Genomic DNA, 20,401 nt, shown 5'->3' with positions numbered 1-20,401 from the left:
ATAAAAAGTCTTTTTGGTACTTGCGGACCCCAAATAAATCGATAAAAAATATGTAAGTATTTGCAAAATTTTTAACTGAAAGAGTGAATGTGGCAACAATTTGATTGGGCGCTTTTATTTAATTTGTCATAACTTTTACTTTTTAACTTACTTATCATAACTTTATTAAACTCATTTGGGTGTTCTTGGGCCTTACATTTACGTACTTAAACTGTGTTTCTTCTTAATATTTTTAACTTTTTTTATAAAGTTTATCAACTAAAAATAATGAATAAAAATTTAAAATAATCGGAAAAGTTTGAAGATGCCTTTGTTGTTGTTGAAGTGGTTGAGTGTTTCTACTGAAATAATACACTATCTCGTGTGATGATGTCTTGTTTTTGTTTCTTTTTTTTCTTTTAAGTTAGATCGATTTTGTGAGATCCAAATAAAGCCGCAAATTCTTTATCTCAATGTCTGAGATCTCATTAATTTGCTGTAAGAAAAGCTTACCGAAAGAGGGAAGTCGTGGCCTAGCTAACCCTGGGCATTCACATTTTTGGCAATAAACGCAAAAATCCTTTAAAACAGACTTTTTTCTATATCTCTAAAACGTTTTTTTGGGAAAATAAGTGAAATTTTAAGCAAAAAAAAAAATGCAAAATGAAAAAATAGCTTAAAAATGTTTTTTGTACTTATGGCATACCACTTTGTAAGAAAATATTTGTATACTAGTGTATTAGTAGCAAGACTTGCGTACGATGAAATTAGCACACGAATTAATTCAAATATCTTTTGAAGTAAAATATTCGTAAGTAAAACACTCGAGGACAATGGATTTTTTCAGCGCCTCGAGACTGATGTATCTTTTAGTTCGGACCTTCCTCTTCAAAATGGCCGAAATAGAATAATAAATCGGATAATCCATTTATGGGTCTAGTGAATTTGAGACCCATTGTGTGGACGTTATGAAGCTCGGAAAGTTGTTTTTTAGCCATTCTTAGTTCACCCAAGGTTTGTGAGACGGTGCCGAGTCCTGTTGAATCGTTCATGGTCTGTTACCGAAATGTTTGTCTGCGCACGATTTCAAATCAACATCCAGAATACTTTCCCGGCAATATTTCGTATTTACCTTGACGCTAGGCTCGACGAAAACGACTGAAGAGCGCTCATTTTCGGTTATAGCGGCCCAAACCATTTCGCAGAAACTTGGCCGATGACAATATCCGATGTGGCGTCTTTGGGAGTGTTTGAGAGAAAGTTTCTGTGGACGATTTTTAAATATTCGATCCGGCACCAGTTGGCAATAGCAGAGGACGAGAAAGTATCAGGTGGAGAAGACCTTGTCTTCACTTAGTGTGTCCAACTGACGCCGATTAGCACGGGAAAGAAATGACTGGCATGCGACTGGTTGTTAAACTCGGCCAAAATCGCGTAAGTGGTTATCGCGCCAATCAAGAAGAGAATATGCCTCTAATTAGTCTTTTAGCTGTGCCTTGAGTAACTTTTTTTACTTATTGGTAAACACTTTTTGGAATAATGAAAATCCTTTTTCACTAGAGTCTGATAACTGTCGATAAGTCGGAAGAAGGAGGAAGTATCGAAAGTCTAACTCTGTCAGTGTCGGACTTAAAGCCGAACTAAACCTCCTTCCTTTAAAGGGTCGATCATTCCGGTACTATCCTGAAGTATTTTAGCTGGAGACTGTGTCAGCATTAGACTCAACGTCAGGTGTTGTTCTCATACAATACGTCAGAAGTTCCATCTATCTGTTATCACTCGCAGTTAAAATCATTTCAGGAGAGAGTCACTCCTGTTGGATCTGTACGCTCTTACCCGCCATGTCCCTGCACATACCATAGAGGAGTTTGTTTCTAAGTGTAGTATCCTCAATTGACCTGCTATTTCACCTCTGTATAGGTCTGATAGTTTATGCAGTTTCTAGCCATTCAAGTATCCAACTTGCTTTCTCGAACTGGCGGGGTTGCTGCATCACTTTGGCAACCATATTCTGTACTTCGTTTCATGCGTTGTGTCTCTTCAATATCAGTGGCACTAAGTTCTCGGACGCAACTCTGCAACCGAGGCTCTCTTCCAATTTATTTTTTAGATCACTGAATTAGAGATACACGAAAAGCACCTGTTGCGCATCTTCGGCAAATGCTGGTGTGCACTGCTCACAATATGGAATGGCTTTGTGCCCAAATCAATAATGATACAGTTTAAAACAGCCGCGACCACTTAGGATTTGGGTAATCTAATTCCCCGAGGATGAGTAGTCTGATTCCCTCGGGTCGAGTGGACATGGACTAGTTATTATGGACTCCGTATTTTCTGAGACTGTCTGAAGGCAAAGCAAACTCTAAGAGGATATAAGCGATACATGGAATTAATGCTCCCTACATACATATGTAGTGTACATGAGTGCGTCTCCAAGTGATCTTTGAAACGAATTCCATGATCCACCTGCGAATAGTTTGGACTCAATAATTCAGTACCCCACTATGAGCTTTCAACCCTCTTACGGTACTAGCCGAGGTGGAGGATTGTTATAGTATTAGTGGGAGCGTGCCCCACATACCATTGGTGTGACGGCACCTTTGAGATGTTTCTGACATTTTGATTTCAACCTCCATAAAACAAAAAAAAAAAAAAACAAAAACCCTCTTACGGTAGCTAATAAGTTCGGCTCCTGTCTTAAACTTTTTGCCCCTAACTATAACTGAGCTGTTTACATAGCTAGTTTTCAGGCTCACAACTATTGACACATCATCTGCAAAACCGATGAATGAGACTCTTTTTTTGTGTACCTTGAGCCGCAAAATGCCATCGTACATAATGTTCCACAGAAGAGGCCCAAGCACGGTTTTAGATGGCAACCGCAAATAGCTTGTCAAAGGGTCCACCGTGAATAAGGGACGGCATCCAGTAGGAGGACAACCGCCTGGATTTTTTGATATAGATATCAATTTTTGCAGTGTACAGATGTTTAGAAAACCGAGTTCTTGCAGGTACATTTTGAATATAAAGGGTTTTCCAAAAATAGGTGTTATTGTTGAATGGATTGCGCTATCGAGAGATGATTAAAGATTTTTTATGGCCGGAATTGGATGGTATTGATCTGGACAGCGTTTATTTTCAACAAGACGGTGCTACGTGCCACACAAGCAACGAAACCATTGATCTTTTACTGGAAAACTTTCCCGACCGTGTTATCTCTCGCAGAGGTGATCACAATTGGCCACCGAGATCTTGTGATTTAACACCTTGTGACTTTTTTCTTTGGAGCCACGAGAAAGAGGAGGTCTACGTCAACAGCCCAAGGTCGATTCAAGACCTCAAAGATGGAAGAGATAGATTCGTGAGGCTATCGAGGGTATAGGGCAGCCACTTTGTAATTAGATTATAGACAACGGCATAGCTTCGTCTTTATAATGAAATAAACATCCGATCATTTATATTAAAAAATATCATTTTTCTTTGAATACCAAAATAACACCCCTTATTGGAAAACCCTTTAGTGTGCACACATACACGGATTATGTAACAACATCTCTATCAGCTGGGATGCTTGGGATACCGTTGTTGTAGTAGCATTAATATACCGGGAATGCAGCTGAAATGACAGTCCTTGGTCCGATATAAATCCGGGTTGGTCCGGATTCCATGATAGAACCGACTGTCGTGGAAACGTTACTGTCTTTTCCTGGTGCTTTTCAAGGTAATAGTTTGCTACTTACTTTGATCACTTTGTCCGATTTTAACTTTGGAATGTTGGTAGTTGGTTCAAGCACTTAACGAAGTCCTGCAGCTCTTCACATTATACATTGGTCGACTCTCCATTGTTTGGTTGTCTCCTTTCTGTGCTGCTCTGCCATTCTTTCTTTTACAGCTCTTGGAACACATTCGCGGACCTGTTTTTCATTTTGGTCCAGCCCAACTTCGATTACAAGATGTGATTTACCATATTGCCTGGCGTTACTCTTTCTATAACTATCGTTTCTATTGTCGTCCTTTCGAACATAAATCTTGGACAGTAAAAGAAGATATTTGCCGCATTTTCACTCCAACTACCGCAAAACGAGCACTCCATTGCGCCATCATGACCAAATCTATGAAGGTACTCTCTAAAGCAGCCATGTCCCGTTAGGAATTATGACAGTTAGAAATCCGTTTCACTATGTCTTCGCTCGACCCATGCCTGTACGTTACCGTTAAGTATGTGTGTTCACCTCCCTTTTGTCGCTTAGTCCCAGCGATATTTCTACTCAGCCATGCTCTTCTGTCTTTCTTCTCGTTCGTCGGCCGTAAGTCGTCTATTTAGACTTTTGACTTTGCCATGTATTCTGCATATTCGACATAATGCCTGATATGATACTCACTGCGTCATATGAGAACGTTCTAAAAGCGCATGTATTTCGAATGGCGCTTACCCTCGAAACTATTTCCATCTTCTTGGATCTTCTTTCTATGTCAGGGGTTTTCCCCACATGGGTGCTGCATATATAAGTGAGGACTCGTTAACTTTAGTTAAGAGCGCTGATAAACAGTTCACTAGACAGGGCTAGTTTACTGGGGCGGCAGCTCTTGGTCGGGAAAAACCCGAGTCATTCCGGTAACGTAAAACCGGCTGACATGGCAATGAGAAAAACCCGAGTCATTCCGGTAACGTAGAACCGGCTTACACGGGAATGAGAAAAACCCGAGCCATTCCGGTAACGTAAACCCGGCTAACATGGCAATGAGAAAAACCCGAGTCATTCCGGTAACGTAGAACCGGCTCCCATGGAAATGGCAAGCGCTCTCTTGCTCTGGGTGTGACCACCAATGTTGGCCATAATTCTTGCTAGCGCTGCCATGGTTGCCGTTCCACTCACTTTTTCAATGTGCTCTTTGAAACTTAAGTCTCTCATCGATTTTAATGCCCAGATATCACTCTGCAAGCTACGAATTATCATTTTCGACTGTTGTTCTTCTAGAAGCGTAAAATATCTCCACTAAATTTCCTGGGGAATGCTGCTGAAGTGACAGTCCATAGGTGGATTCAAACCCGGGTATTCTTGCTAGCGTAGCACCGACTGGTAGCGGTTCAAATTCGATGATAACTCTTTCGAAGAGTTTACAAAAATGGAACCTATGAGGCAGTCTTGACCGTACCTGTGTTATAGAGAATAAGTACAATACAGAAAGAAATAAACTATTTACAAAAAATTTATTAGACTGCATAAAATTATTTTGTTATTTAAAATTCTTATCACACCTCTGAGGGTACCTTAAGATATCTTTGCATAAAAACAGGCCCGTAATTGATACGTGAATTTTTAGTAGAGGTAAAACATTTGCTACAGATATATCTGAAATTGCACTTTTTATATTATAGTAGGTATCGGCTTGCCCCAATCGTAGTCCGTCACCGAGGACGCTCCACACAATTGTGAGGGACCTGTGTATAAGTCGGCCCACACTTTTAATTTTTCTTTCTCTGGAACTTCCTTAAACTCCAGCTCATTACCTATATTCATTGCACGCAAATTGCAGTACTTCGACACTGCATCCCATACAATCGGATTCGACTCGTCGCAGTCCGGATCACCGTTCTTCGCATAGGCGGTCCACATGCCAATCAAACGTCTTATAGTTTTATACTCCGCTGAGTTGGAAAGCAACTTATGTGATTGACGCGAATAAAATAAATAGGACAATTCATCGGCATGTGCAACTCCACGCACTTGGTCCGTACCGCAAATTTTGGCACGGTTCAAATTGAAATCCGGCGAATCGAAATCGAAACGATAGAGGAAAGTAGGCGCCAGTGCAAAGCTTAGACGTGCCATAATGGTGCGATGGATATCATGCCAAAAAAGTTTATAGCTTAAGATCTGCATGCAGAGAAGAAGAGTTTCATGTTAGAATGATAATTCAATATTTGAAATCGGCACAAGGCGCATTCATTAAAGGTGGTGGTACTAGACCAACAACAATGCTTTGATTGTCAAAGTAACTAGAAACCAAATAATGAATTTACCTTGTTTCATTCTGAGCTGACAGCCACATGGACACGGCGAAATAAAAAAAAAAAACAAATCAGCTGATTTACCAACTTCACCTTTAATAGATTCGCCTTGAATCAGCACATATTTACCTCTAAATATTTCAAGAGCGCGCTGTCGTTGGGCGCCTCGTCACCAAAGTATAGCGCTAACATTTTTTGACCCATTTTCCTATTCTTTTTTTTATCATGCATACTACGCACTTCCTCGGGTAATAACAATTCTGGTTCATTGTAGAAACGTTTCATTATATCCGGATTTGACTTAACGACCTTATACAGAAACAGACCCTCGAAGGAAGATCCACCAATCATCATAGACAATTTATTACTCCACGCTTTCTTCAGCATATTAAAAGGCCGCTCCGGTATAACACAACCCTCTGCCACATACGGTTCAACAATGGGAGCAAAAGCAAACATGTATAAGTTGCGTTGCTCCTCCTCGTTCAGCAACGAATGCACGACCAGCTTGTTAGGTTCGAGCTCATTTAGATATTGGAATACAGCCTTATCGATATTTTCACCCGTGTAACCATGAAATTTCGCCAAACGATATGCCATATTTGTTTGCGGCATATTCGCCCAATAATTTAGGGCACAACCAGACATGGCTATGCCACGTTTAAAAAGGTTGTTCCCTTGCTCCGAGAGCATAAGCAAGTGCACTGAGGCAGCACCGGCACTTTCGCCAAAGATAGTAACATTTTCGGGATTGCCATTGAAATGTGAAATATGTGTTTTTACCCATTTTAGAGCGAGCACTTGATCTTTGAGACCAGCGTTACCAGGTATCTGTAGCGTGGGATCGGCGAGACTGAGGAAACCTGTAGGCGAAAAAGAAAATTAAAAATCTAGCTAAAAAAGATCAAATTTTTCTAAACGCACCTAAGGAACAGAGACGATAGTTAAAAGTTACCAACACAACATCCTCGCTCATGAAATAATCGGGACCATATAATTCTCTTGTGGCCTCACCAATACTATAAGCGCCACCATAGATGAAGACCATGACAGGCAGTGGATTTTCGGATTTCAGCTACAAAATAGATAAATAAATAGATAAGCATTTTTCGTACACGCAAATTTAGCGATAAGCCGCACAGAACTGAAGTGAATGACCTGGGTTGATAATACTAGGTAATATAAAGTTTCGCACCGAACTGCTGGTTTTGTTTATATGTATTTCATTTTTTTCCCCCCCTCAAACTCTTACAATCAGCAAGCAAATATTTCTCAATAATAACATTTTTTCTGAATAATAAATTATTAATTATTCTCAATAATTAATAAATAAAATAACAATTTTTTTTAATTTGTTGAGACAATAAACACATTTTTTCAATGGTCGGATCAAGGCGAGTCTATTAAAGGTGGTAGCGTAAACCAGCTTCGAGAGAAAACTTCTGTGTAAGAGCTTCGGCCCACTCCGCGTTGGGGAGTACAAGCGCGTACGTTGGAACAGCGAGCTGTATGAGCTACATAGGGACGTGGCCATAGCTAAGCGAGTAAACATACAGTGGCTACGATGGCTTGGTCGTGTCACCCGTATCAACGAAGACGCTCCAGCAAGTCGAACGTACGAAACGCTACCGCAAATAGAAGGACCAGGATGGGAAAGATCACATCTTCATTGGAAGGACCAAGTGCTGCAGGACTTGTAAGCGCTCGGGATTTCTAATTGACACCAGCGAGCGCAGATCGGAAACAGCTGGCGGGTTATTTTGTATTCGGGGGCCAAAACCGACATTTGATTGCAGTGCCACCTAAGTTAGTAAGTAAGCGTAGACCAGCTGATTTGGTGTTTTTTTTTTGTTATTTCGCCGTGTACATTCGGATGTCAGCACAAAATAAAATTACGAAATGTATTATCTAACATTCAAATTTGTCACTTGAAAATTGAAAATTTGTAACGTAAGTTTAAATTAAAAAGGATTTTTATAAATAAATAAAAATAATAAAATGCGCAATTTGTTTTAAGTAAATGAATCACTTCTTAATTTTTCACTTTGGCGTGACATTTTAATTTGAAAATGTTGTTGTTGGCCTAGTTCCACTACCTTTAATGAATTCGCCTTGGATAACATTTTTCTAAATGTTTTTTTAGTTTTCTGATTTTTAAGTAACAGTCTTATGGATGCACACGTGTAAATATGTTGCATAAGTCCACTGATAAAACTAGGCCATGAGTCCTGATGGGTATATTAATAGCCTTCAATTCATAATTTAAAAAATGAAAAAAAATAGGCGGAGGATTTGCTAAGTCTTTAATTTTGTTTCTAAAAATATAAATTTTTTCTAACACATTTTTTTTGTTTTTCTAACAGAAATAAAAACCAGTACTATAATATTAAAAAAATGGTGTTCAGCAATGAGGCCTATTTTTGGTTTAATAGCTATGTCAATCAGCGAAATTTCCATATTTGGACTGAAGACCAACCAAAAACTATTCAAGAGCAGTCATTACATCCACTGAAAACAATCCTTTGGTTTTGATTGGAATACAGCCTTATCGATATGAGCTGGAGAAATAATCGCCTCATATTTCTTCAAAGACGAAGCTGGCGCCAATGTAACAGTGAATGGCGAACGCTATTGCGTTCTGATAAATGACTTTTTGATGCTGAAAATTGAAGCACGAGATCGCCATACCTGCTCGTGCATGCAAAGGAAAGATGCCGCCTATATAGCCACGCTGCGAACGGGCGCAACGCGAGCCATGTGGGATCGCTACAGAGAGCTGAAAAAGGAAGAGAGACGTATTATCCGAAAGAAGAAACGAGAGGCCGAAATATGTGAGTGCGAAGAGTTTGAGATGCTGGCCAAGAGGAACAACTCCCGAAAATTTTACCAGAAAGTTTGGCCGCTTACAGAAGGTTTTAAGACCGGGGCGTTTCCTGTAAAATCAAAGACGGCGAACTGGTGACTGACATCCAGAGCAATCTTAAATTATGGAGGGAACACTTTCCGAACCTGTTAAACAAGGATAGCTGCGCATGTCACAGATAATGTGAAGATCCCGACACCCCAATCGTCGACGACGGAAATGACGTTCCGCTACCCGACCATGACGAGGTGAGAATAGCGATAACGCGGCTAAAGAACATCGATATCGTCGGCCTTAACAACCGCGCTGTTAGTTCTGCCTTCTCCAAACTGTATTAAGAGGCAAAGCGAAGGGGTCTGGTGATGAATGAGGACAAAACAAAGTATCTCCTGTCTTCAAACAAACAGTCAGCGCACTCGCGTATCTGCGCCCACGTCACTGTAGACAGTTATAATGTCGAGGTTGTAAAAGACTTCGGGTATATAGGAACCAGCATTAACACCGATAACAATGTCAGCCTTCACATCCAACGTAGAATCTTTCTTGCCAACAAGTGCTAATTTGGACTAAGTCGGCAACTAAGTAGTAAAGTCCTCCCTCGACGAACAAAACTAACACTCTACAAGGCTCTCATTTTGCCCGTCCTAACGTATTTCACAGAAGCGTGGACGATGATAACATCCGATGAAGCAACACTTGGAGTGTTTGAAAGAAAGATTCTGTGCAAGATTTTTGAACCTTTGCACGTTGGCAGCGGCGAATATCGCAGACGATGGAACGATGAGCTGTGGGAGCTTTACAACGACATAGACATATCCCAGCGAATAAAGATCCAGCGGCTACGTTGGCTGGGTCATATTGTCCGAATGGATACAAACGCTCCGGCTCTGAAAGTATTCGAAGCGGTACCAGCTGGTGGTAGCAGAGGAAGAGGAAAGCCTCTTCTGCGTTGGAAAGATCAGGTGGAGAAGGACTTGGCTTCACTTGATGTGGCACGAGAAAGAAACGACTGGCGCGCTTTGTTAAACTCGGCCAAAATCGCGTAAGCGGTTATCGCGCCAATTAAGAAGAAAAGAAGATCGCCATACAACTCGTGAAACAATGGATTTACGGCATCATCGTTGCAGTGAGCAATTTAACACTCATCTGGGACTAGTTTATTGGTCACCAAGATCATGTGATATCACACCTTTGGACTTTCATTTTTCGAGGTGTGTAAAGTCTAAATGTAAAACAGGCTTCGAGTGAGGCTGCTTACTGAGCAAACATTTTATTATTGAATCATGTTGTTGGCCCTTGAAAGCCAAAATTACTGAAGTTTTTCACGAGAAACCAACCGAAGTCCCTCAACGAATCATTCAAAAATGGTGTTGGCGGAAGGCTCAATTCCGTTGCGGCCGATATTTGAAACAAAGTACCTTAAAAAGATAAATGTCCTGAATGGTTATACACAAAAAAAAAGAATATTGCCCATTAAATTTAAATTTTAATTTTTTTATTTCAATTTAAAATCCTCTAAATTACCTTTTATAATTAAAAAAATAATAATTTGTCAGAAAAAAGATTTCTAAAAATAGTTATTTTCAATGAAATTACAATTTTTTTTTAATTATTGAAAAAATTGTCCGAAAAAAAATTGTATTGGTTTCTAACAGAAATTTTGGAAGATAACCTTTATATTTAAATATAAGATAAGGAGATAACCTTTATATATAATATTAAACTTCTTTGTCACAAAAAAATTTGTGGAAAAAACGAAAAAAATGTTAAAAAATTAAATAAAAAAAAAATTAATTACAATAAAAAAAAAAAAAAAATTTTAAAATATATGAAAAAAAGCGAATTAAAGCTTTGTAATATCTCGCACTGCTGTTATTTTGTAGATCTGTCAAAAGTAAAGTTGCGCCTAGATGTTAGTAGTGAATCATGATTCAATTATTAAAGGTTTGCTCACTTGTAACATTAGAATTTTGACACTCCCTTACAAAAAGTAGCATTTAAGAAGGGCAAAGAAAATTGATAAATTAAATACCTTTTTGGTTAAAACGGTATCACAAAATATTTTGTTTTTACTTAAATTATAAATAATTCAAACGGAGATTGCTAGGAATAATATTGTATTAAAAAAATTGTTATTAAGTTAAACCCAGAATTATATTTTGTGAATTAATTTTTAAATTCAAAACTGATCACGAAGTTGGGAAGTTTCACCAATATGACGCTATTATGTTACCTAAGCCTTACTTTACTATGCTTCGGCCACGTAAGTTTGGAGTTTTGACCCCCCCAAGTCTTGATTATTCATACATACATTTCTAACTTATTTATTTTTTAAGCAACCTAGTAAGTACTCCCGCAACCATATTTGAAAGGCACTGGGCTCAGATTGTTAAAATTTCCATCTTCCATTGCCCAACAAGAGTCTCTGTGATATCCTGATTTAAGCCGCATATCAAGATGTACTCCATATTGTTTTGGTCCTAGACATACCGAGCAAGTTCTTGCTCATAGCACACCCTTTTGAAAATGAAATGTTTTTCTTACAAATTTGACTTTTCCTCCACTTGTACTCAAAATTTCTAGAGTAGGAACCCAGTGTCTTATTAAGGAAGCCGGTTTGTAGAGAGGAAACGAGAAAGCTGGTTACTGAGCAAACCTTTTATTATTGAATCATGGTAGTGAGTAATCCCTAGACGGTACCTTGTTATGACATCTTTGACTTTTTTCAAGTATACAGATGCACAATTTCACAGGATTGAACAACGCTTTAAAATAATTGAAACTTATTATGAAAATGGCCAATCTACATGGCAACATGTCGCAAAATTCATAATTTTTTTCCGAATTTTTTGAATTGATTTGATTTGATTTTTTTCATCCGAATGAATCGACATTCAAAGGTTGTTGAAGAAATTTCAAGAAACTGGTTCTGTCGAGGATAGAAAAAGAAGTGGCAGACAAAAACTGGACGTTCTGTTGAGAGTATTACTGCTGTAGCGCAAAAAGTTGCTGAACAACCTTCATCAGCGATATCACGGCGTGCTCAACAATTGGGCCTTCATGAATCGACTGCTTTGCGAACTCTACCAGTAGACCTGCTTATGGCGGACATCTAAAGGATGTAATTTTTCACACATAATTATAAAGTCATATTTCGCATAAAAATAGTGAAATCTGAAGCAAACTAAATTTTTAAGTTCTATTTTAAAACAACATCTAGGCGCGTCTTTTGAAATACGTTTTTGTTTTTTCGTTGTTTTTTGTTGCTTATTCTAATCTTTACCTTTTTCGTATAAACATTGAGGTACAGACAATCTTCGGATCCCTCCACTTCATTGGTCAGAGGATTATTTTGCAAAGGTTTACTTGCACACTGTGTACAGTTTTTGATGTCCGTCCATGGTGCGACTGGTTTTGGTGCCCGAAAACGTAAAGCGCCCAGCGGTGGCTCTGCGTACGGTATACCTTCGAAGCTATAGTATTTATGATCATAAATCGATTTGCATTGCCGGCCTCTAATTGTGCCCAATGGCAGGGTGAGAAGCTCTTCTACCTTTTGAGGTTCGCTGCAAATAATGGCAGAGTTTGAATTAATTAACAAAATTTTAATTTTTATTTTTAATTTTAGTTTATTATAAGTTTTACTTTTATTTTCATTTGTTTACTTACTCGTCGCTCATTACGTTTTATATATGTAGGTATTCTCTGTATTTATCTATACGCCTTTCGCTGCCCGTTTGCCTTGCCGTCAGCTGACTTCGATGAGCGGTGCTGTTCGAGTGCAAGCAACCTCCTCAAATGCTTAAAAAATATTGCACGAAAAAAATTTCTTTTTTGTTTTCTTTTGAATCTTCATTAGTAATAATAATTGATAAGCTTCTGTTTACTTGTTTTTTTGAAAAACCTGAGCGGTTGATGCCATTTCGTTCTGCAGTTAATTAATATTTTATCAACACAAGCAGATAGCACAAGAAAAAAAAAAATAAAATAAAAATATTCAAATAGAGAAACACATACGTCTACTAAAACGAATGGCGTGAAAAATACTAGTTGCTTTGAAAAAATGAGAAAGCAAAGCAGAATGAATGAAAAAATTGACACTAGCAGAAATAGTATCATGCACGAGTATAGGCTAGTGAGAAAATCAGTATCTAAGCTTTCCATTGATCGTGAGCGCATTGACCCTCAGCTGAGTGAGTATCATAGTATCATTTGAGCGCTGAGAGCGTAGGCTTTGTGCACACTCTGGGCTCTTTGTGCACTCTTCTATATACTTAGGTACTCATATATTAAGTACTCAATGATTTGTTTGCTGTTACTCACGTTTGTGGGCGTGTGAAATGATTAGCTAAACCGAAATGTTGTGCATACTTATACAGGGTGGTCCATATGCCATATTTTATATGGACATAGTTTTGAATCAGATATTATTGTAACACTGTCAGTTTTTTGTGTGTGCACTGTCAGTTTTTAGTGTGAGGCGCTGTGTTCACAAATAAGAAAAATTAAGAGCATCCGTGGCTGTTGAAAAGCTAATACGACGCAAGGCATAATAGATTACAAGGTTTGCCCAATCGAGGCAAAATTGTGAGGAAAAATGGGCTTTCATGTCACAGTGGACTCGGCGGGTTGGCTTTCCATTACTACCACGAAATGTTTGCTTATAATGTCTGAGTGCGTGAACGGAATTTTAAAATTATTACATGGATATATAGTCACTATATTAACCTTTTTATTCATAGTACCTTTTATAAATCATCGTTGAGAATGAATAGCAATATTGGACGTGAAAAATGCTTATTTTTTTGCATAAGCTTGAACAAATGTCCAATTACAGGCGCTTATTTTACTTAAATACAAACGCCGAAAACTAACCATTTTCATTCATAAACACTCTTTATCAATTGAAGATTTGATTTAAAGCTATTTTAACTAAAATTATTATTAAAATTCTATTATTACGAATTATCTTGGAAACCATGCAAAATAAATGTGTAAAGAATAATACGAAACAAGAAAAAACCCAGTCCACCAAAAGAGAACAATTCTTATATTATTTATTTTTTTTAGAAAATATTAAAAAGTTATGAAAACGGCAATCCATAATACAGCGGTAAGAGAAAAAACAGTGATCCATTATACGCAGCAACAGCGAGAAGAATTCTATTGATTGAGGGTTATATGACCTTGAGCGTGCTTATGGCCCGGAGGCCGCCGGACGTCAACGTCAACGCTCCCATGCGAGTGAGCCACGACAACTTTTTATTTTTTTCCCCAGAGATCAGGAGTCGTTATTCTACACTTTTTTGTAAATCAAAATTTTCAAGTACGAAACCGTTTTGCAAGAAAAAAAAACCAGCAATGAGGCTCGATAGAACTTTTTTGGTTAAATTTACCTTTGACTTGCGAGAAAACAATACTTTCAAAAATAGTGAAAATTTTGATCAGCAAAATTGTGTCCGCTCATTTCACACGTATTCACACACTCGTTCAATCAGTCGTTGTTCCGGCAATAGATAAGTAGATGCTAAAGGCTTTCTTTTGTGGGAGCACTGTAAAAATGTGCTGTTTTTTATAAATTTAAACAGTGATTGCTGGATATTGATATAGACGTCGCTGCTCGATCCGAAGATTATTTGAGACTCTCCAAATTTCTGTGAGGCCTTCGGTAGGCTATATTCTGCAATTCTAATCACAAACTGTAGTCTAATGGTAATGGTCTTAGACTTGGACTTGCTGACAGTCAATTAACTGCGGCTATGAACCAGGAATATTGTTTTTTAGCCACTACTGGATGGTGTTTGCCTTACGGACTATAATGGAATCTTGCTGCAAGATCCAAAGCTCTCCATTGAAGAGAGTATCCTTCAACTGCTTCATCACTCTTTCTAATACATCCTCCTGGTACACTTATGCCCCACTCTTAACCCCTTTTTCGCAGAAAGGAGGAGAAGTAACGCTGAACCATGCTGAGCCCTTGGAATAACATGTTTTGCGTCTCTAGAAGTTTTAGCAGATTTTATCGTTTTGCTTTTCATCAGTAAACATTTTTTCATCTGTGAAAAGAATATTTTCATGATCGTTGACCGCCTGCCACCGAAGAAGCTGCTTGCATCTGTCGAGTCTAATTTTCTAAAGTCTAAAGATGACCAGTTGAACGACGGAAGGTTTTCATGTGAAGATCATTTCTAATTAGTCTTGACATGGATCTGGTCGATCAGTGCAACGCGATTTTCCTTAGCTCCCCGCTCCATTGTTAACAAGCTGTGTATTTACCTCAAATTGCCTTCTGTGACTTTTACTTGTTCATAAGACTCAAGTTATTACTTCACGAAAATTAATTTGAGTTGATTGAAGCGATGCTGGAAAATTCAACGAAAGTGCTGACGGTCATTTCCTAATAATCCTCTCAAAAGTGTTGCAAAAATTGGAAGATACATTGAAGCAGCTAAGTGCAGATGCAGTGCTTGCCACGGGTAAAGAAATAAACTTCAATTAAAAATTTAACCGTTTTTATTTTATTTACAAATTCTGTATACAGTTTTAATAAAAATGTGTATATATGTAATAAAATTTGCTTAAAGTTAATTACTCAATATAACCTCAAACCGAATTCCATGTAAAGTTTATCCCACTGCTCACAATTTTCCAACTCGGGCCACTCGACAAAAGATATCGTTCTACTAATATGGAAACACTGGCATGTATCACATGATGCCCTCGGATACCAATGGATGGGATGTAATCGCATACTATTGGGATCCGAAACAGCGGCAAAAGAGGTGAGTAGATCAACCATAACTCTGATTATTTTGAGTTCGTCTGAATTCCGTTCGAGTTTAAAAGACTCAGGCATGTAAAATAAGTAGCCAAGGTCGTCCGCATGACAAACTCCTCGCACATTTGGTCCACACAATTTGATGCGGTACAAATTGAAACGAGGCGAATCAAAATCGAAGCGATAGAGGTATGTAGGCGCTTGTGAGCGTATTAAACGCGAATTCACCAAGCGATGCAGTGGATGGTACATGAAACCGTATGATAAAAGCTATATGGCAGAATATAGTTAGAAAAGGCAAATTCGTTAAAATTCAATTATGGAATTATAATAATATAAAAACTCCTTATACGAGGGCGGTTCTTTCAGTACCCGTGTTTGATAAAAGAGAGCGTTCCTGAAGAAAGTTGGTATTAGCGTCGAGTGCTGCCATTTATCAAACGACGGCAAAACAAATTTCAGACTGATTGTTGGGTTAATTTCGATTTGGCAGCTATTCGGTAATTCGCTTTTTGTTTTTGGATGGGAAAAGATGCGAGGAGCTAAAAGCAAAGTTGGATGATGTCTATGGGGAGCCTTCGCTATCTATGTATGACCACAATTAGATAGACGATTTTAAACGTGGGCGAGCATTCCTTTTTGATGAGAAGCGACCACGTCGCCCGGAGACGTGGTTACCCAGAAAATCACTCAAAAAGTCCACGAAATTATGCTCGCTCATCGGCAAACGAAAGTGCACGAAGTAACAGAGGTCATAGGTGTGTCGACCGGAATGGCAATTAATATTTTTCACGATAAGTAGGCGCTGAAAAAATTGTCGACCCGATGGGTGACGCGATTACTCACGATGGACAACAAGCGGATGCGACTGCTGAATTCGAAGCAGTGTTTGGAGCAATTTAAGCGAGATCCGTAGAAGTTTTTGCAACGAGTGGTCACCGTTGATGAAACCTGAATTCATCATTACACATCAGAAACTAAGCAACAAGCAAAACAGTGGATTTCTCTCGGTGAATCTGCTCAAAAGAAGACGAAGACAGTCCCATCGGCTGGAAGGATCATGGCGACGATTTTTTGGAATGCGAACGGCGTCTTCCTTATGCATTTTTTAGGAAAAGGAAGAACGATCACTGGACAATACTACAGTGAGTTATTGGACCGCTTTCACGAAAATAGAAGACCGAATTTGGCGAAAAAGAAGGTGCTGTTTCAGCGCGATAACGCACCAGCACATCCAACTGGAGTTGTCGCCGCCAAACTGTCATATCACCCGTATTCACCCCATCTGGTTCCCTGCGTCTTGTTCCCTAACATGAAGAAATGGCTCGCGGAAAAAAAATTTCGTTCAAACTAGAAAGTTTTCGCTGCGACAGAGGCGTATTTTGGAGAGTTCGAGAAATCGATTTTTTGGAAGGGTTAAAAATGGTGCATCTTTCTAAAAGGGGACTATGTTGAAAAATAAAAAAAAAAAATTTTTTTTGAAAAAAACGGCGTCCTCATTTCTAATACGGGTACTTATTGAACCCCCGCTCGTATATACTTACATTTATAATTTCCATTACATGTGCCGCACTCAGACTCTTCTCGCCCAAATGCAATTTGATGAGTTTCTTCGCAAATTTTTTTTGCGTCGTCAAATCACAATAATGCGAAACTTCCTGCGGCACCAAATATTCCGGACGTTCACCAAATACTTTATATACCTCCGGATTTTCCGTTAAATACTTATAGCGCACCATCGACTCAGCAGTGGTAGAGCCCATCATTAAAGGAATGTCATGATACCAAGCATCCTCGTCAGCTAACATATCGAGTGGATTTTTTGTAATTATAGCATCGGGCACGCTTGGATTTTCTATGCAGGGGAAAAATATATACCCGGTACCTTGATCTCTTTCATCTAGTACTAAAAACTTCAAGTCACACAGTTTTTCCGCCTTAAGTGAGCATAAATATTTTAAAATCTTTTTGTTATCTTTTACCCCCCTATAGCCAATGTGTGTGACATATTGATGGATACGTTCAGGGTGATCTTGAATATGCAGTGAAAAACCGGACATTAGAATTGCTTTGTGAAATAGTCCCTCGCATTTTGGTACCGTAATGAGTAACTGTACTGCCATACTGCCTGAGCTATGGCCAAAGAGTGTAACATTTGTGGGATCGCCATTAAATCTGCAGTAATTTGATTTGAGCCATTCTAGAGCCATTATGATGTCTTTAAGTCCAGCATTACCAGGCACTTCCAATTCCGGTTCGGGGAAATGAAGGAAACCTGAAAGAAAATGCAATTTAATTATGTTACTCACACGATATTGGTAGGGATAAATTTTCCATAGAACTTGTGGAGAGTGTCTAAATATTCTGTCACAAATCGAACGCGGTCAAGTTATATGCCGCAGACTCATTTTTATGCGAATTATTTTTATTATAGAATTACGATGTGTGGCCATTGCCCACTGAGGCTAATGCTACTAAAGCAGAAGTATGCATGCGTCAAATGTCAGCGAACGCCTACTGTTTAGCGTAAAGCCTGCCCTCGCCTGCTCTTTCGAATGCATTACCTCACAATCTTTTGCTAAGATAACAGCTAAGCCTAATGCCTCATTTGAGCTTTTCGATTTTTATTTTCTTTTTGTGCCCGACAGTTGTTTAATTTAATAATAAAGCAAGACAATACGTCGGCTTACACGCATCAGCTGTCAGGTGGGTTCGAGACAAGCTTACGGCATGCCACAGTGCGACTATCCTTATTCGCCGGCTTTCACGCTTTGCATTCTACATATTTGCCTCGTAAAGCGTAATTTTTAGTAAAAGGAGCAATATTTGTGTACGCTGAAGCTGTGTGAGAGAAAGTCGTATGCATATTCCATGAGCTGGCGGTGGGATGCATGCAGCCTTGCTTCGAAGAATGGAAGATTTGCATGCAGGTATTCTAGGCAAAATTTATTGGAAGTAACAATACGCGTAAGTAAACATTTTTAAATAAACAAATATATGACTTTTAAATACATTTGCACAAATCTCTGACACCCGTTCACTAAACCCTTCGTACTCACCAAGCGCTCCCAAGCGATAGCCAATAGTTACGAGTACTACATTTGCCATCATGAAATAATCTGGACCCCAAGTTTGACGACAAGCACCACCAGTCGTAAAACCACCGCCATGTATAAAAACGATCACCGGCAAAGGTTCTTTGGATTTAAGCTGAGATTTTTTGTGTTTATTATTATTATTATTTTGTTTTGTTTTTTTTTTTTAAATAGGTGTAAATACATATGCACACACACGCACATACTCTACATACCTCTTTTGCATATATATTCAAATACAAACAATCCTCAGAACCCTCTATCCTATTGGTGTAGCGATTGAATTGCACAGATTTTGGCGGCGGTGTCGTGCAAATGCGCACATCCACCCAAGGGTTTGCTGGTCGTGGTGATTTGAAACGCAATTCGCCAAGAGGTGGCTTGGCATAAGGTATGCCATCGAAGCAGTAATATTCATCATTATAAATCGTTCTTCGCCGTTGGCCACACACCCGACCGTGGGTAGTGTAGATGATCGGTTGGGCAGTCGAAGTTAATGGTCTGGGGGCCATTTTTTGGTTTTTTTCCAATTTAATTTAAGTAATTCTCTGAATATTTGCAATACACTTTCATATGTTCCTGTTGTGCTCACAAAATACTGGCAAAATATAATTACAAATACCTGTCACGCTAGCAAGGCGTATTTTATTTTAAACTATTCTCAAGCAGCGTTTTATAACTGTTTTTACGAACTTATATGCCAGCTTTCTCTTCCACTCTACTTCATTCCAATCGACTCTTTTGTGTTGTTTTGTTTTGCTTTTTGCATGTAAATATTTACCTGATAATTCTTGCCTTGTTGTCATTAAGCTTCCAGCCTAGGAGTCTGTGATAAGACGTTTATCATTGCAGGTTTAAGGAACGTCATAAAAAATGCTTTAGGTGCTTGCATATCTATTATATATATTCGGCTGACCTTCCAATTTTGATTTAGGAGAAGAAAAAATGTACTGCTCTTATTGGAATCAGTAGCGTATTGAGGTTAAGCCTTTTACTGCTCAATAAATGTTAATAATTTTAATAAAAACACCCTAAGTAGACAAATTTTAACTTATTGGCTTAAAATCTCTACAACCTATAAAATAAAGTCCCAAGAAATATTTATTTTTTTATTCAAGTAAATGATTTATTGCATCCTTAAGTACTAAGACTACAAATCAGATAGAATTTCCAATGACTTTGCGTAACTATCGTTTGAGAAAATCTCTATGCCCTGAAATAGTTAAATCTCTTTATGCTCTATTTGATTTTTGATATTTTTATTTAAAAATATTATAAACATAATATTCCGGGAGCCAGGGGTCGCTTTGACTACTTCATTTCATGCCGACTGATTTTAATACTGAAGACAGACGCCATCCAATGTATCACGAAACCAAGCGTCAGCTGGTCCAGTAGCGGTGGGTACGTGCGTGGCATGCTGCGAAACGTGTAGAAAAAAAATTGTTAACAACTCATTTAATACCAGCTGAAATTTTGTTGTGTATTGTTGACATTTAGTAGAATAAAACAAAAATAGAGGGGGGAAAATACGTCAGCTGGACAAGCGAACTTGTAAAATAAATTAATAAGTAAAACTACTTTATGCCGATTGAAATTTTTTTACATAATTTTGGCCACATGAAAATATAATAATGATGGTCAGCTGCATTCATAGCGGTGGGAAGACCGTC

The 20,401-nt window shown here is 38.5% G+C and overlaps 1 protein-coding gene across 1 annotated transcript; it reads right to left on the bottom strand.

Moving 5' to 3' along the window:
• Window positions 1-5,282: 5,282 nt before the first annotated feature.
• On the bottom strand, window positions 5,283-19,431 carry LOC129252884 (uncharacterized). The gene is made up of 8 exons (XM_054891028.1): window positions 18,944-19,431; window positions 18,693-18,843; window positions 17,178-17,908; window positions 15,458-15,903; window positions 12,139-12,421; window positions 6,917-7,067; window positions 6,122-6,855; window positions 5,283-5,858 (listed from the first exon to the last, which is right to left on the bottom strand). The coding sequence occupies exons 1-8, from the start codon at window positions 19,238-19,240 to the stop codon at window positions 5,349-5,351; spliced, it is 3,303 nt and encodes a 1,100-aa protein (XP_054747003.1). The 5' UTR covers window positions 19,241-19,431; the 3' UTR covers window positions 5,283-5,348.
• Between the last annotated feature and the right edge of the window lie 970 nt (window positions 19,432-20,401).

This window comes from Anastrepha obliqua, chromosome 1, assembly GCF_027943255.1.
Source record: "Anastrepha obliqua isolate idAnaObli1 chromosome 1, idAnaObli1_1.0, whole genome shotgun sequence".
NCBI classification, from domain to species: Eukaryota; Metazoa; Arthropoda; class Insecta; order Diptera; family Tephritidae; genus Anastrepha; species Anastrepha obliqua.
This window is presented reverse-complemented; position numbering and strand designations above follow the sequence as displayed.

Bases quoted from the DNA above. Each gene is read 5' to 3' on its own strand.
- LOC129252884 (XM_054891028.1), bottom strand. From the start codon at position 19,240: ATGGCCCCCAGACCATTAACTTCGACTGCCCAACCGATCATCTACACT. The intron at 18,844-18,943 runs GTATGTAGAGTA...AAAAAATCTCAG, and splicing joins TGAATATATATGCAAAAGAG to CTTAAATCCAAAGAACCTTT. The intron at 17,909-18,692 runs GTGAGTACGAAG...ATTTTCTTTCAG, and splicing joins CTATCGCTTGGGAGCGCTTG to GTTTCCTTCATTTCCCCGAA.